This window comes from Salarias fasciatus, chromosome 4 (assembly GCF_902148845.1).
Source record: "Salarias fasciatus chromosome 4, fSalaFa1.1, whole genome shotgun sequence".
Lineage (NCBI taxonomy): Eukaryota > Metazoa > Chordata > Actinopteri > Blenniiformes > Blenniidae > Salarias > Salarias fasciatus.
The window spans coordinates 3,445,490-3,460,922 of NC_043748.1; the positions used below are offsets into that span (position 1 = coordinate 3,445,490).

General features: G+C 49.7%; 1 protein-coding gene across 1 annotated transcript in view; it reads left to right on the forward strand.

Annotated features, from left to right (window-relative positions):
- The window catches only part of plekhh3 (pleckstrin homology, MyTH4 and FERM domain containing H3), a 29,084-nt gene that overhangs the window by 7,829 nt on the left and 5,822 nt on the right, over positions 1-15,433 (forward strand). Inside the window, exons 3-7 of the mRNA XM_030088893.1 lie at positions 5,622-5,716; positions 9,264-9,446; positions 10,528-10,685; positions 13,350-13,473; positions 14,908-15,205. Coding sequence (XP_029944753.1) covers positions 5,622-5,716; positions 9,264-9,446; positions 10,528-10,685; positions 13,350-13,473; positions 14,908-15,205 — 858 coding nt within the window. The remainder of the gene's footprint in view (positions 1-5,621; positions 5,717-9,263; positions 9,447-10,527; positions 10,686-13,349; positions 13,474-14,907; positions 15,206-15,433) is intronic.

Genomic DNA, 15,433 nt, shown 5'->3' on the forward strand with positions numbered 1-15,433 from the left:
GACGATGCAGTTTTTAGCAACCTGACAGGATGCGGGACAAATGTGTGTTTGCAGCAGCGTCTTCCAGGCCTCTTAGTGGAGCTGAGGGTGGCGGACACGCCCCTCCCGCCCCGTCTTTCAGCTCCCCCCTGCTGTGCTCACACCATCTTACATCAGCGCTATCTTTTCATCCCCCTCGCTCTCACGGCCGAGAACAAACTGTACCAAAAAGAAAGTCGACACTGGAGATCTTCATCTCCCGATCTGCTCCCTCCGCTTGGTCGCCAGCTTCCCTCTTCTTCTCCTGGCTGCCGTGTGGCTGTAATGGCCGCAGTGTTTAGTGATGTGCTTCCTGAGGGTGTGTGTGTGTGTGTGTGTGTGTGTGTGTGTGCGTGAAAGAAGTGGGTGTTTGCGTGAAGCTCAGAAGTGGGCCCCTGCTAACTGCCCGTCTGGATGTCTGACGTCCCGTCTGTCACCCGCTCAGTCATCACAAAGCGGCCGCGTGCGCGGCATCAACAGAAATAGAAGGTTTCGCTTCGCGCCGTCCACGTTTCACAATCGGAATGACTTCATTCAGACTAAACTCACTTGCTCGCTCGCTCGCTCGCCTCGGTGCCCGTATCGTAGAATTTCTTGCTGACAGCTCACGCTCGACTCGCCAGGCTCGAACTCAGACTTCCTGTCGCGCACCCCTCCTCCTCCTCCTCCTCTGGTCTCAAAACATGACTTTTCTCCCTCCCCTCTGCCTAGTCCAGAGTTTCTTGGCAGTGGTCTTGAGTAAACAGTGTATTTTTAGCTGGAAGGTCATATAGGCCCAGTCTTAATCACCACATTCCCATTTTCCCACCAGCCCAGTTTGAGGCAGAGGCCCATGCAGTCGGCCGAGGGGGGAGGGGATCAGCTCCGGACAGAGGAAAAGACTGAATCTGTGAAGGCTAACCTACTGTATTAAAAATAAAGGATCGTCAAAGATCTCGCTGTTTGTTCTATAACGGGGAGTTTTCAAAGTCTGGGCTGTGTCCCAGATTATGAGATATTATAGTCAGAGCCTATAAACAGCAAGAACTCTATAAATGTCAGGTGAGTCTTTATTTATAGTCAGAAGGTGTCGTAACTGTTACTGTTGCACAAAAGCCTTCTTTGATTATTCCTTTTCTCCTCCTTTAAGATGCATTCTGTTTCATAAATGTGTTATGCTGAAAAATTCCTAATTAAAAGTAAAGGCACTCCTCCCTGAACCCCCCCCCCCCACAACTTAATCTGTTTGAAGGACTCGTTTTGGATGCCGGGGCGTGTTCCTGCCGCGGTCGTTCGAGCCCGACAGCAAGGACGCCGCTTTTTCTAACATTAATTAGTGTCTCGGCTTCGTGATTTGACCCCGCACCGAAATCAATCGCTCATCGTTCGGGCAGCAGCCACCAGACGCAGAGCAATCGACTCATTGAGCGGCTCGCGCAGCCGGCTTTAAGTGTGTCACCGTGAAAACCCAGCCGGCTCATTAGCTGGCTGAGCCTTCTGCTGTATGGAGGAACGGCGCATATATACTGTACTGCTGTTGATTTGAAGAAATCGATGCATCCACTGGATGGGTTCAGCAGGAAATTCTCCCTTTATTATCCTGTTAGAAAAAAAAACACCAAGTATCTTGCTGAATATTTTGAGATTCCAATCTTTTTCAATGACAATTTGATGATCTCAGGCTGTATTTATCCACTATTTTCTCTCTCTGCAATCATAACTCGGGGGAAAAAAGAATTTCTCTGAATTGCTTGTAATTGCAGCCTGAAATGATATGACATTAACACGGCAGCGGAGTGGGCAGGGCCACCTGAAAGAGTCGTCAAAAGCGATAATTGCGCGCATTACTCCATTTCAAATAAAGGTGCACCCAGGTAGTGGCAACTACGTATTGTCACTTGTCCAATTTGGCCGATTTGACGTCTCTTCGGGCCTTTTGTTGGAGCGTGCGTGACTGACACTGATTCTCCTGTCTGTCGTGTTGCACCCACCCGAAACGTCAAACATGGCAAAAACAACTACAATCTCAACAGAAATCCCACGGGCTTTATGTTTGACACCCCTGACTTAAATTGTTTGCACACGGAGTTTCTTGGCCTCCTGTTCTCAAAAAATATTCCTGGAAATCAACTGTATGGCGGGGCGTCAACGTGCGTTACCTGCGTTTGAGTTTACATTTGTGTTTGTGAGCTCCGGGTGGTACAGTAACGTCACGTCGCTCTGAAAAGTGGAGTCGGTTTCGGAACGGCTTGACATTTTTCCGCCACTCGACTGTTAACGTTTGTCATTCTTAACAAGCCGGAATAAAAGCAGCAAAACAGGTTTTCAAATGAGGTGGTTGGAAAAAAAACTCTAGCAATGATTACAGCTGCACTATATGACAGTTGACCTGGTATGTATGCTGGAAACTAGTGTGTGTGTGTGTGTGTGTGGATTTTTTTTTTTTTTTTTTTTTTTTTTTAAATCTTTCCCTTCATTATTGTTTATTTAAGAAAATCTGACATCTGTGAAGCAGACGGAGCAGGGGAAACACAGCATGCTTGCGTTGACAAATCCTGGTGTGTAAATCTGTTTGAAGTGTTTGTGTCGTCGCCGGCCACACGCCACGACGTCTTCAGGCCTGGCCGGAGACACGGCGGCTTCAGGACAGAGGACAGACGGCGCCACTGAGGCGATTTTTAATATGTGCTTTAGATTTGCATTCGAGTGTAATATCCGTGGTGATGTGCAGAGAGGGAAATGCTTCTCTTCCTCTCATAAATCATGTGTCTTCCCCTCTGACGCTTTTTTTTTTTTTTTTTTTTTTTTGCAACTTCCCCTCTTCTCGTCCTGCTTCTGATCTGATTTCTCTTCGCTCTCTGAAAGTTCTGTTTTCTCACCGCCGGTTTTGCCTTCTGGAACCTGAAAGCTAACCGTAACGCTGCTGCAGTGTGACATTAAAATGACGCTGCTCCTCTGGAGCGCCTGATGTTTAGTCCTGAAGGGGGGGAGATGAAAAGGGGGGGGGGCATTTGTGGATGTGCGCTCCTCGCACTATTCTCCGCGCTGTCTAATCCCCATGTCAAATTGTTTCCTGCGCTCCACAGGAAGTTGCCCGCTGAAGGCTCCACCGTCCAGCCTCTGCCGGAGCTTCTGGGAATGCGGGGGAGGCAGAAGTGGGGAGGCGGAGGTGGGGGTAGTGGAGGCTGGGTCGGGGTTTTAGGGCTGCTGGACAGCTGTGGAGACCCAGAGCTCCCACATCAACCAGGCTCAGACATTCGGCCTGAGCTGAACCACTTTAGCGAGTTTCTTTTTCAGTCGGTTGTACTTTATTCCTTTCCTCCGGTGTCAGACCGTTTTCTCCTTGAATCTGACTTGTTTGGTAAAAGATGTGAAGAGTCCTGTAACTGGCAGAAAATCGATTTTATGTGCCAGTTCGGTAAAAAGACTTATTGAGACTCTGCCTGTGAAAAATGCTCTTTTGAAACCCCGATATGTTTTAATTTACTCTTACTTTCCAAGCCTTTTGCCTCTGTTTGGTAAAATATCTCACTCTCAACACATGATATGTTTTCTAGAATCTGTTCTGAGTAAATAATAATGGATTCGTGAGATTTACAAATCAGTGCATTTGCTGGTGTTATTTCCATGCCGAGGAAAGGGACCTGCGTGCGTTGTGTGTTTGCGCAGCGGGGACGTTGTGTTTATGTCTTGGTGAGCGCTCAGCTGGTACGGATACATAATAATAATTCCTCAAGTGCATTAAGATCTGCACACAAGATCGCGGTGGAAGATTTGAGGAGTTTTTGGCAGAATTCTCCTGCAGCGTGGCCTGTGTTGACATGTCATGGTCTGATGTGAAAATGAAATTGCGATTGCAAAAAAAAAAAAAAAAAAAAAAACCCCAAAACAAACGAACCAAACTAGCACGCGATCTTTTCTTATTTTGCTCCGGATCAGAGCACGGCACTCCGCTGAAACTGGAAGCTTTGTGTTTCATTTCTGTAAAATGTCCAGCTTGAATCCTGCCGGCGGCCGCGCGGGTCGGACTGGAGCGCCGACCTGACCCAGATGTAATATTTAGAGCCTGCTAATTTGGAATGGAGAAGTTGAAACAATAGCAGATGGTAATCCCAGTCATTTAATATTTACATGCCCCGTTTACAGCCGTCTGCATTCTGCTCTCTGGCTGTGGGTTGTTTTTTTTTTTTTTTTTCTTCTTCTTTCTCTGAAGATCCCACCTCTGTCTCTGCGTGCATGTCTCCACTGGTTATTAACAACCTCATATAAGAGGTGTCCTCACATTTCCGTGTTTATTTTAATGCCTTTAAGTGGAGTCTGATGAGGTCTCTGCAGTCGCAGGCGAGCCGGCTCAGCTCAACAACATAACTGAGTGTAATGTGACAGACTCCTGAGTCTTCAGCTTTCTGTTGATGCCCCCCCCCCCAGACCAACTTTATGCACACATATAGAAGAATCGGCCCCTCCATATAGAGTTTCACAGCGTCTGGACATTAGCTCGAATTAGAGATGCCAGTCGGCTCGAATCAACGGCCTCATATAGAGAGGAGACTCGCGATAGTCTCCATGCGAGGAGCCGCGACGCAGAGGTCAAGCAGATAAAGCGCGATATCGACAGGATCGGGTCACGCATGGGGAGCGGAAATGGTTCGTGTAAGCTGAGTCCGAGCAGATAAGGCTATATTTGGACTCGCTGATTATCGCTGCCCAACATGAGGAGGAACCTTCTGCGTTCGTCAGATCAATAACCACATAAATCAGCCGCAGGTAACAAAGAGGCCAAATAGCCGTGGGAGGGACTGCGCCATTCATTTCCTGAGCTGTGATCCCACCAGGAGGAGGAGGAGGAGGAGGAGGACAGGAAGGAAGGAAAAAGGCGTTTGTCACTTCAACCTCAGATACTAGTTCACCCCAAGAAGTAGAGGAAGAAAAAAAAAAAAAAGGAGGAATCAGATAAACAAACGAGGAAAGATAAAACACACACAGCCCCCGTTGGCTGGAGCTGGTCCTTGACTGGAGATAGCAACACCAGAGGTTCGCTCACAGGATGGGCCAATCGGACGGCGGGGCATTAAGGAGACGAATGGCGAGCAGCACTCCAGCCACTTTACAGATGTTTTTGATGTTTACGGTTTGAACCGCCCGGGGCCGTGACCTTGTGAACCTCCTGGCTGCCTCGGGACCAGCGTGAGCCGGCTGGGCCGGGAGTCGGCCCGGCGTCGCCGTGGCACGTTTATTTTCAGTCGCCCGCTCGGCGCACCGGCCGGTCAGAGTGATAAAAGAGGGACGAGCTGTCGTGGCGCGGCATGCATCGGTGTGTGTGTGTGTGTGTGTGTGTGTGTGTGTATTGTGAGCTTGCGTGCTGCTAGGGAGGGAAAGTGGGAAAACGTTGGAGGGCAGATATTCGTGGCACTTCTTGGAGTCAACACCCCCCCCCCCCCCCCTTCCTAAAACCCCCTACTCATGAGAGGCTTGTATTTGGCACGGAGCCTCGTGAAGGCGAGGGGACCGTGAGTCCGAGCCAACCGGGTGTCTGGGAGCCAATTATCTGTCCAATGGGAGGGAGCGGCGAGGAGAAGGCCGGAGTGGAGTTATTTACATTCTCCATCCGCTCTTCCCACCAGGCACACTGTTTCTGAGGCGCCTGACGAGATGAGGAGCCTGATCATCGAGAAGAGCAAGATGGGCCTGGAGGAGGACCCCGAGGTGCTGGTGAAAGGTGAGTCTCACACCCGATCAGGATGCTTTGCAGAAAGGAAAAAAAAAAGTATTAATTTTACTCCTTCAATCAAAAAAGGGAGGAACTGTGTGAAATACACATGCTGCTGCAAAATCCACTGAAGTATTTTCATTTTGTCACCAAACAGGCAAATAATCATTATGACGGTATTAATTATGGGTCGTTTTTAGGTGTAAAAATGCAGCGTTCCTACTCTGAAACGTTTTTTTATTGTGTGCATGTGACTTTTTTCCAGTAATGTGACTGAAGAGATGCCCAGTAGCAGCTCTGATCTGGTTTCCAGTTGATAAATCCGCTCTCTCTCTGCTGCTTCTTGTTGGGGGTGTGGATTTCATGGGTCTGATTGTCTGTGTCGCCGCTCCTGCAGCCACCCTCCTCTTTCTTTGCACCTCCTCCCCGGCTCTGGGTGTATTTCAGTCAGGGTTAGCTCCTGGCATCAGGAGCCCCGTCACGCGTGTCTGATGCTTTTGAGGAATGATCTCAGAGGGTATTTTCGTGCATTTTAATTGTTCCTCGTTGGTGTTTTTTTTTTTTCTTTCCCCCTTGGCCTGCTACTGAACTGGAGCGGGAAAATGCCAGCGCTGGGATATGTTACGTCTCGTTTGGAGTGGCGACAGTCTCCTTGCCTAATTCTGACGGCAGTTACCATGCGCCCTCGGTGAGCGCCCCCCCCCCCCCCACCTCCTCTGACAGGAGGAGGGTTTCCCTCCAAAATACCAGGACAGCTGGTTTCCTTTGGGCTGCCATCATGCCAGATCTGAGCTCTCGCCCTTCCTCCTCCTCCTCCTCCATCATCATCATCGTCATCCGCTACACTTCACTAGACCACACAATCACAGCAGGGCACCTCGGGGTGTTAGATAATCCCTCTTATTTTCTCTATACGCGGCACAAGAACATGTTTTGAAGGAGGACTCCATTAGGGTCTTCCCCCCCCCCCACCTCGTTCTTTTCTTCTTCTCTGGCAGAACATCCCGGGGCTACGTGGGGTGAATATCGCCCCCGCATCTAAAATAGGACACCAACATTACAGATATAGAGCGGTGATGTGAGGATGAATCGTAAAGCCTCTGCTGCATTGACAGAAAGCGACGTCCGCATCGGATTATTGACATACCTTTGTTGATTTCCAGTGAAAATGACTCCTCACATGATCCGGTCGCTCATGCTCCAGTAACCTCGCATTAGCTCTGTCGGACAGAGTTCCATCTGAGAGTCTTGCACACAGAGATTTACAAAGGATAGGACAGTTTTTCATTTTCTCCACTTGTGTTGATGGAATGCCAAGAAACTGACATAAACTGCTTTTACAAAATCATTTATTTTTAGGTTTCTTGAGTGGATTTTTCACTGAAACCTTCGTGAGGAAGGCACGTTCAAAGTGTGAATTTGTAAAACTCACCTTCAGTTCTAAAGTCATTTACTGGTAAATCTGTGAAAGAAGCATTCAGCGCTCAGACAGTAACAGGAGTCTTTCAGCAGAAAGATGAAAATGCACAGAGAGAGAGAGAGAGAGAGAGAGAGAGATTGTTTTCTCAGTCTGTGTTTGAGGGGGGGAGGGCACTGAGGGGTCGGAGGTCACAAATGAAACAAATTAAGGGCGAGCCGTGGCCCCCGGGGGAGACATTAGCAGGCCGTAGAGATGGGATCCAGATGGAGGTCCATGGGAGGGGCGTGCAGGGGGTCCGGGGAGTCCGCTGGCTTCCCTCGTTACCCCGTCGCTGTGGCGGGCTCGCCCGTCTCTCCGTGTCTCTCACCCGGCCCGGCGCTGCCGTCTGTCAGCCAGCTCAGCCCGGCTTAAGCTCACGGTTTTTATTTATCCGTTTCACGTCGGATTTGACGCCGCCGCCCTCTGATGTGGCGTTAAGCACCTCCAGGGTCTTTACTTTGGGCTATATTGGGCGGGTTTATGGTGAGTTCAAGACGGCTACTTATATCATATACGGGCGTTCTCAAAAGGGAAAACCGTCTGGGAGGCGAAGCCTCGCCCCCTCCTCTCCCTTGGTATCTTTTTTGACTTGCCTGGGAAAACCACGGCGAGGCAGGGACGCAAACAGGGAGAGAGAGAGAGAGGAGAAACGGAGCGGATGAAAGTAAATCGGAAGCGAGTGTGAGCAGGGGGAGGAGAGATGCTGCTGAAACGAGCGCCGGCTGACAGGTGGCATGCAGCTTTCCGACCACAGAGGAAGTGGCGATGCCGGCGTGGCGTCATTACTCTTGAAAGCTGAGGGTATATCACCTAATTGTTGCCTTGAAAGCAGTCAGAAGCCATATGCAGACACATGTTCAGGCTGACCCTGAAGAAAAGAACTGACTTTGTGGGATTTGATAGCGGCCACTGAATTAGTGGATGTAGTGCGGTTTATGAGACGTTGTCAGTGTATCAGGCAGTGCCCCGCCCCCTCCTGTGGCCCCGCTCAGCCTCATACTGGTCCAGGTGTCCCTGCTAATCACTCTCCATCAGCCCTCTGGATAAACTCTGACCCCTCCTGCCAGCGCCGGATTCCCTCCAGCCAGCGCCGACACCGGGCTTCACTAAACCAGTTCATTTATCCACTCTGGGATTAAATCCGTATGTGGGACAGTTTAGACACACAGCTGAAGGGGGGGGGGGGGGGGGGTGAGAAGCCCCCCGCTCTCTGAACAGCGGATCTGTAGTCCTTTAAAGTCCCTCTGAAGTTTTGGTCACAAGAGTGTCGCATTGTGGAGACGAGGCCGGCAGGAATGCCTCTGAGCAAGGCTTTGTCTCTGCCTGTCGCAGTCTTCCAGTCGCTCTCTGTCAACCTCTAAAGTGGTAATTACGCTGTACGTTAAAGCGCATTATCTGGCCGTATTTTTTTTTTCCACTCGTATTCATCCCGTCGAGGTATTTGATGATGATGATGATGATGATGAAGGTGCAGCAGTGGCTGAATTCTTCACCCGCCCACCTCCAACAGCTTTTTGAAAAGGGAGACAAATCTGTGTTTTTATTGCATTTTTTTTTTTCCAATTTGCTTGGTGGTTTGATGGACCAGATTGACGCCTCTTGTGGGCCAGTTTTGGTCCACGGTCCTGATGTTTGTCACCTCTGGCCTGGGAAATACTACCATCGAACAAGAAACCCTTTAAAACGGAGTTGTTAACAATGAAATTTTGTTACTTAAAGCAAAGTGAATGAATGAAAGAGTTTTAGAGTCACTACCTTTACACCCTGAAAAGTGTTGTTTCCTCGTTAAATGTGTTTTTTTTTTAAGAAGAAGAAGAAAAAAACTCTTGTAAAGTTGTTTTTAAACACTTTTCAGAACTAAGCACAGATCTTCAAGGATGCAGGCTCATTTAAACCCTGGTCTGATATGTGTTCAGTCACAAATACAGAGATAACCTCTAAATTTAGCAGTTTTGGTGGAATCTGGTAGACATAAATAAATTCACCCTCAAAAACAGATTAATTTTTGTTGCCAGTCAGTCACGATGCACGTTGCTTCCTCCTGATTTTGTCACATGATCTGTGTATATGTGCGTTTTTTGTGTATCCTATTTTAAGGCTGGCTGTTACTGGAGGTGCGGGGCAAGTGGATCAAGCAGCGGCGGTACTGGTTTGTGCTGAGCCAGGACTCGCTGGACTACTACATGGGGTCGGAGAAAGGCGCCCGCAGACTGGGCACGCTGGTCCTCACCAACCTCTGCTCCGTCATCTGGCCGGACAAGCAGACGTACAAGGAGACAGGTGAGAGTGCACAGAGCGGGCGCGTCCGGCCCGGAGGCACGGCTGACTCACGGCCATGTATACATGAGCTTAATTTCTGTGAAATCCACTCAGACCTGCGGTCATTCCCTTTGTTCTGGGAAGTTTGTTTTTCCTTTAAAGTCAGTGTGTGTCGGTAATCTGCTGTAGCCTCTCGTCCCTTCCGTGAATACTGAAGCTCTTAGTAAGTCTGGGAAGCCCCCACCGCGCTTGGTGCCAAACGTGGCCCGAGGTTGGTCTACAAACCTTTCATTTCTGTAATCTGCGGGGGGGGGGGGGGGGACGACTCCCTGCTCTCTCATGGATGCAGGAAACAAAAAGGCGTAAAGAAAACGAGAGGAAAGTGTTTTTGCCGGACAGGAAGAGTCACCGGGGTGACTTTGCACGTCTCATCCTCTCTGCTGACCTCAACAAACCACTTGAAATACCCAAAACCAAAACGCCATATATAGTTCCTACTCACTCAGTATGCCCGGGGAATTTTTCTGGACAGAAGTGTGCGTTCAACAGTCCCTCTGTTCTACGCCACAGTGGCCGTTCCTCTTGTCGTATGACAAGGCACCTCTCGGGTTGAAAATAAACTGTGATCACAGTTGAAATACGTCCATATTTTGGGTTTGTGCCTCATGAGGAAGAACGTGGTGCCAAGTCACGTAGCAGGAAAGGCTGATAACAGCCGTGGGGGCCGCAGATCAGGTCGGGCTGCTCGGGGTATGTCTAAGACTTCCTCTGCACGAGGGGGAAGCATGCCGCTTTATTCACGTTTATTGCGTATCGTCCAATGAATAAGGGTTGAGCGCTGGAGCGGGAACACATCTGCAGGGTGACTGTTGTTGTTTGGTTTTGGTGTGGTCTGGGGTTCCTCCTCCGCTGACCTTTAATCCTCAGTGAAACCGAGAGAGGAAGTGAGGGAAAGGGAGTCCAGGCCAATACAAAAAGCACATTGTTCTGCTTTTTTCCCTGAATTAAGTCACACTGTTAGATGTTTCTGAAATTGAGATATATGGATGGATGTGAATTTTGCTTGTGTGTGTGTGTGTGTGTGTTTGTTTTTTCGGTCCAGGTTACTGGAGCATTACAGTTTATGGGAGAGCGCACTGCTACAGGCTGTTCACCAAGCACTTCAATGAGGCCGTGCACTGGGCCTGCGCCGTCCAGAAAATCATTGATACCAAATCGCCCGTGGAAACGCCGACGCAGCTCCTGATCCGAGACATCGAGGTGGGCCGCAGACGCACACACACACACACACACATACACACACACACAGTACACGCTGCCAAACTACCTGCGATAAGAACAGCCAAACACAAACAGTCGTCGGGCTCGGCGTCACTGCCCCCCCTCAGTCCGTTGCCATGGAAACCACACGACCACACTGGACCCGCAGTCCAAAGTTTAACCCCGCCGCTAAGCTCGCTCCCTCCCGGGCGACCTCGTCTTGTTCCGCCGCACCGGGACGGGAAACAATAACAGACCTGCGGTGGAAAGGTCACTCCTCAGATAACGGCGTTCCCGCTTACTGAAGGCCTGGAAGCGTGGTGGGATTGGAAGTGGCGTGTTTTTTTGCTTGCCCCCCCCCACCCTTCACGTGCGGGGAGCGTGTTTATAAGGGGACGGCCGTATTTTTAGACGCGGGGTTGCTAGAGAACACAGCGTGCCGGAATCTCATTGAGCAGACAGATGACTCGTCTTGCGCTAGTCCGTCCCCGGGGTGAAGAGAGGGGCAGTTTAGGGGGGGGAGGAGGAGGAGGAGGAGGAGGAGGAGGAGGAGGAGGTTCTCAGCGTGAAGCAGCAGGACCAGATAAGCAGTCCTCCGCCTGGCCTCCTGTAGCACTAATCTTCCAACGAGAGTCTCTAATCTCAAAGAAAGTGCTTAATCTGCTCGCCTCCGTCCAGCCCTGTCTGCCGTGCCAGGAGGGGCCAGGCTGATATTTTGGGGGAGCGGAGGGAGGCCTGCGCTGGAGGTGCGCCTCGCTCTTTATTTAGTGTTTTTACTACATAATAAACCCCCCCCCCCCCCCCCACACCTCCTTTGTCTTTAAAACTTTCTCTGCCGTCTTTACATACTGGCAGGCTCTGTCAAATAGGTGAGGTGTTTTTCTTCTCCGGCACGAGATTAGGACGGCCGCTGTAAAAAAAAAAAAAAAAAATCAAAGAGAATGAACAGAAGTGGCTTTGTGTGAACGGGCCGGCCTCGCTTATCTTCCAAGTACAGATTCATGTTCCAGCCGCAGACACAAAGGGGAGCTGGGGAGGTGGGGGGCCTCCAGTTTTAGACTTGGACCCGAACGCCAGGGGCCACGTGTGAAAGAGAGAAAAATGGAGGTTGATCTGAAGAACACAGTACATGTGGAAACTGAGCTCCTGCAAAGCGCGAGTTTATTAAGATGTGGACGGGAGCCGCAGCCAAAAGACAAACGTGACATTTGGTGCAAGCGAAAGGTGGAGCCGGGTTATTTTTGACTCGTTTATCCTGAATAATCTATGAATCTGGTGCTCAGCGGCTCTTCGCTCCGGGCGATGCAGGATGCAGACGTCGCTTTGAGTTGCATCCATTTCAGAAATGCTGAAAATATGCAGGTTCACTTTAAACTTTTCTGCTGCTTTTCGAATAATGTTAAATTAATCATTAACTGGGACAAATTAAAAGTTAGAAATCTACAAATGTGGTAAGTTACGACTGAATACATGACTGCGCGACCAGACGACCCCCCGCTGCAGTCGATAATGACGCTTTTAGTGCGAAACACAGCTGATAACTGCTGCTCTGTGTGGGTCGCTGCATGCGTAGCGTGAGAGAGTAGAACTGAGTCAGACGCAGACTGGCGGCCGTGGTCTCTTTACTCTGAACGCTCTTTGTTGTCACTGTTATCTGATTCACATGTGGCCGCTAGTTTTCCCTGTCATAGACGACCCATTGAGTGGGCGTCTCGTGTTGGTGTTCTCGTCTTGTTCTCCACAGTTCTGCCTTGTTTGATGCTCTGACAGATTAGAAAAAAAAAGCGTGCTGTGTTTTCTGTGTGTCACAATTCATTTTTCTTAAAGTCATATAACAGATATCACAAAATGTGATATATAAATTGAAGCTGCTGAGCTTCTTTTCTTTTTTTTCTCTGCCACCGCCGCCTCATGTTCGCCACGCGGACATGTGAGCCGCGTCAGGATTCTCACCTCGCCGCTGCCAAGACCGCGAATTTCCCAAAATGTCAAAGTATTGCACGGGCAGCAAGACGACCCGAGGGGAGGCGAGACCGTCTCTGGGCCGGCAGCGTATCATCAGAGTATCGCGGCGGTATCCGAGTGCACGCGGCCCGCTCGCCAGCATCTTATTCCCACAGTTCAAACGGACAATCCTGTCGCCAGCCCGCAACAAACACTCGAGAAGAATGTGTCAACGTTGCTCCGCTGGGGAGGGGGAAACGCCGGAGAGAGAGAGAGAGAGCAGGCGGCAAGATCGGGGGGGAGTTGCAGAGTCAGGGGAGAGCCAGAGCGGTGGCAACGTTACTAATGAGCAACAGGTGCTGGAGGGCAGCGGCGTGGAAGCCATCTGTACCGCTGGAAGGCACCTCTCCACACAGGCAGCGAAAAGACACACACACACACACACACACACACACACACAACTCATTGACACCGGCAGATAGAATACAGCGCGTCAGTCACGCCGGCGCGGTTTGCTGGGTCATCACTTGACCTTCCCGCTTCTTTGAAAGCTGCCAGCGTTGAATTGTGACCCCGGTCAGGTCGACCTCGCTCACCCCTCCCCGAGCACACACACATACACACACACGCACACTCGACGACCGCCTTCAGATTTATTGAATGCGTGCGAGTGTTTGTTCGGCTCCGTGTTTACTTGATTTTGTTCTTTGTGTGCTTTAGGAGAACAAGTTCAACCCCGAGGTGGTGGAACACATCTACCAGCACAACCCCATCCTGAAGTACACCCAGGGGCCGCTGTACGCGCCGCTGCTGCCCTTCCCCTACGGCAGCCTGGAGCACACATGTGAGCGCCACACATTTGCATGTCGTCCATTATCAGAGCACGTGCGGCTCCGGGTGAAGACGGTATGGCGGCGCATGTTTACGCCACGTTGCGAAAGAGCTGACGCGCATGAAACGAATGTCAAATGCAGGAGTGAAAAAGTATGTGAAAGTTTTACGCATCGGTTGCAAAAAGGAGAATTCTTTCGTGCCAGAAGAGCTTTTTTTTTTTTTTTTTTTTCCTTTTTCACGGAAAATGCAAAGTGTGAGTAACAGGGAGTGTTCGGTGACCCTCGGCACACTCTCACACACTTTCTGCAGGAACTTTGCAAGGAAAAAAGAATTCCCTCTGGAGGAGCTGAAGTGAATTCACTGGAAAAGAATAAGTTCAGGGCCTTTCTATCTGGGGTTTGCATGTTCTCCCTGTGTGTTCAGTTACAACCGAAAACACATGATTCCGAGGTGTGACCATGAGAGTGTGTATCAGTCTCTACTCAGCTTGGATTCATCCCATCACGATAAAAAGGTGCTTTGCAGTCAGTCGGACCCTTTTTTTTTGTACTTTTTTTGTGTCTATTAATAAAATAGAAATGATCTTTACACCCTGCAGGTACGTTGGCAAGGTTTAAGTGAGAATGTGCAAATAGCACTGGCCTATTTTTAGGTTAGCCAAACATGCAAGTAACATGTCAATGTTTGCGCCACGGGGAGTTTATCTATAATGAGGCTGCTTTAAGAAAAAAAAGAAGTCTATTTAGTGTTTTTATTTTTTTTTTTTTTCTATTAGGAGTGCACTCACTTCTCCAAGCGCTTCCACACTGCCGGCTCTGTCTGACGAAACCTTCCTCCTCTATAGCTGCAGTGGAAGTGTAATCGCTATGATTACTGCGTTATTTGATTTGCTGAGAGGCGGTATTAAGCAGTGTAATTTAGGTCAATACAGCCACCTCTTCTGGCTCGGCTGCCTTGTGAAAACAAGTGCCAACAGGTGCACTTAAAGCAGATTAGACAAGATACGAAGAGCTTTAAGTGTATCCAGGCTCAGGATTCAAGATGCAAACTTCTGCGGGGATGTTTCAGACGCTCTACTTCATGAAAAAGGAGTGAGGAGAGTTAATTATTTAAAAAATGGATTTTAAAAATATAAAACCAAATGTAACGTGAGTTTTTCTTGTGTTTCCTGCTCTGATTCACATAGATTTAAGGCTTTTTTGTGTCAGTTTCAAACCTTAGTGATCGTGTTTGCAGCAAGAAGGGCAAACAGCGTAAAAACTAGCCAAGTCTGAAGTGCGAGTTGCCTTGGCAACCCCTGTAAAAAACACAGTCTACCTCCCAAAATACCAACATTTCTTAGAAATATGATGAGGAGAAAGGGGGAGCAATAGGAATTGTGTTGAAATCTAACACAGCGTTGCTCTGCTCCTCCTCCTCCTCCTCCTCCTCTTCCTCCCTGCAGACCACAGTGGGAAAGGCTACGGCTCGGTGCGTGAGGAGGCCGTCAAGCTCTTCAACTGCCTGCAGCAGCTGGAGTCGGCGCGGGAGCCGGTTCCCATCATCCAGGGCGTGCTGCAGACCTGCCTGGACCTGCGGCCGCTCCGCGACGAGGTCTACTGCCAGCTGGTGAAGCAGACCAGCTACACGCCCTCGCCGTACACCGCCGCGCATCTCCGTTACTGGCAGCTGCTCACCTGCATGAGCTGCACCTTCCTGCCCGGGCCCACCGTGCTCAAGTACCTACGGTTCCACCTCAAGAGGTGAGACACACACACAAAAAACACACACACGTGGAGGGGGGGATTGAACCCCATGCAGCTCATTCAGGTTGCGTTCATCCATATTTGATTTGGCATCGCGCTGACTGGAGAAAGCTGTTGACATCATCTCCTCCCTTTGTAATTAAAAGTGGAAACACGGAGGTTGTTTTTCCTGGCCCTGCTTCGGACCCACTGGGACACATGACTTTTAGAAGACAGGTGCAAAAC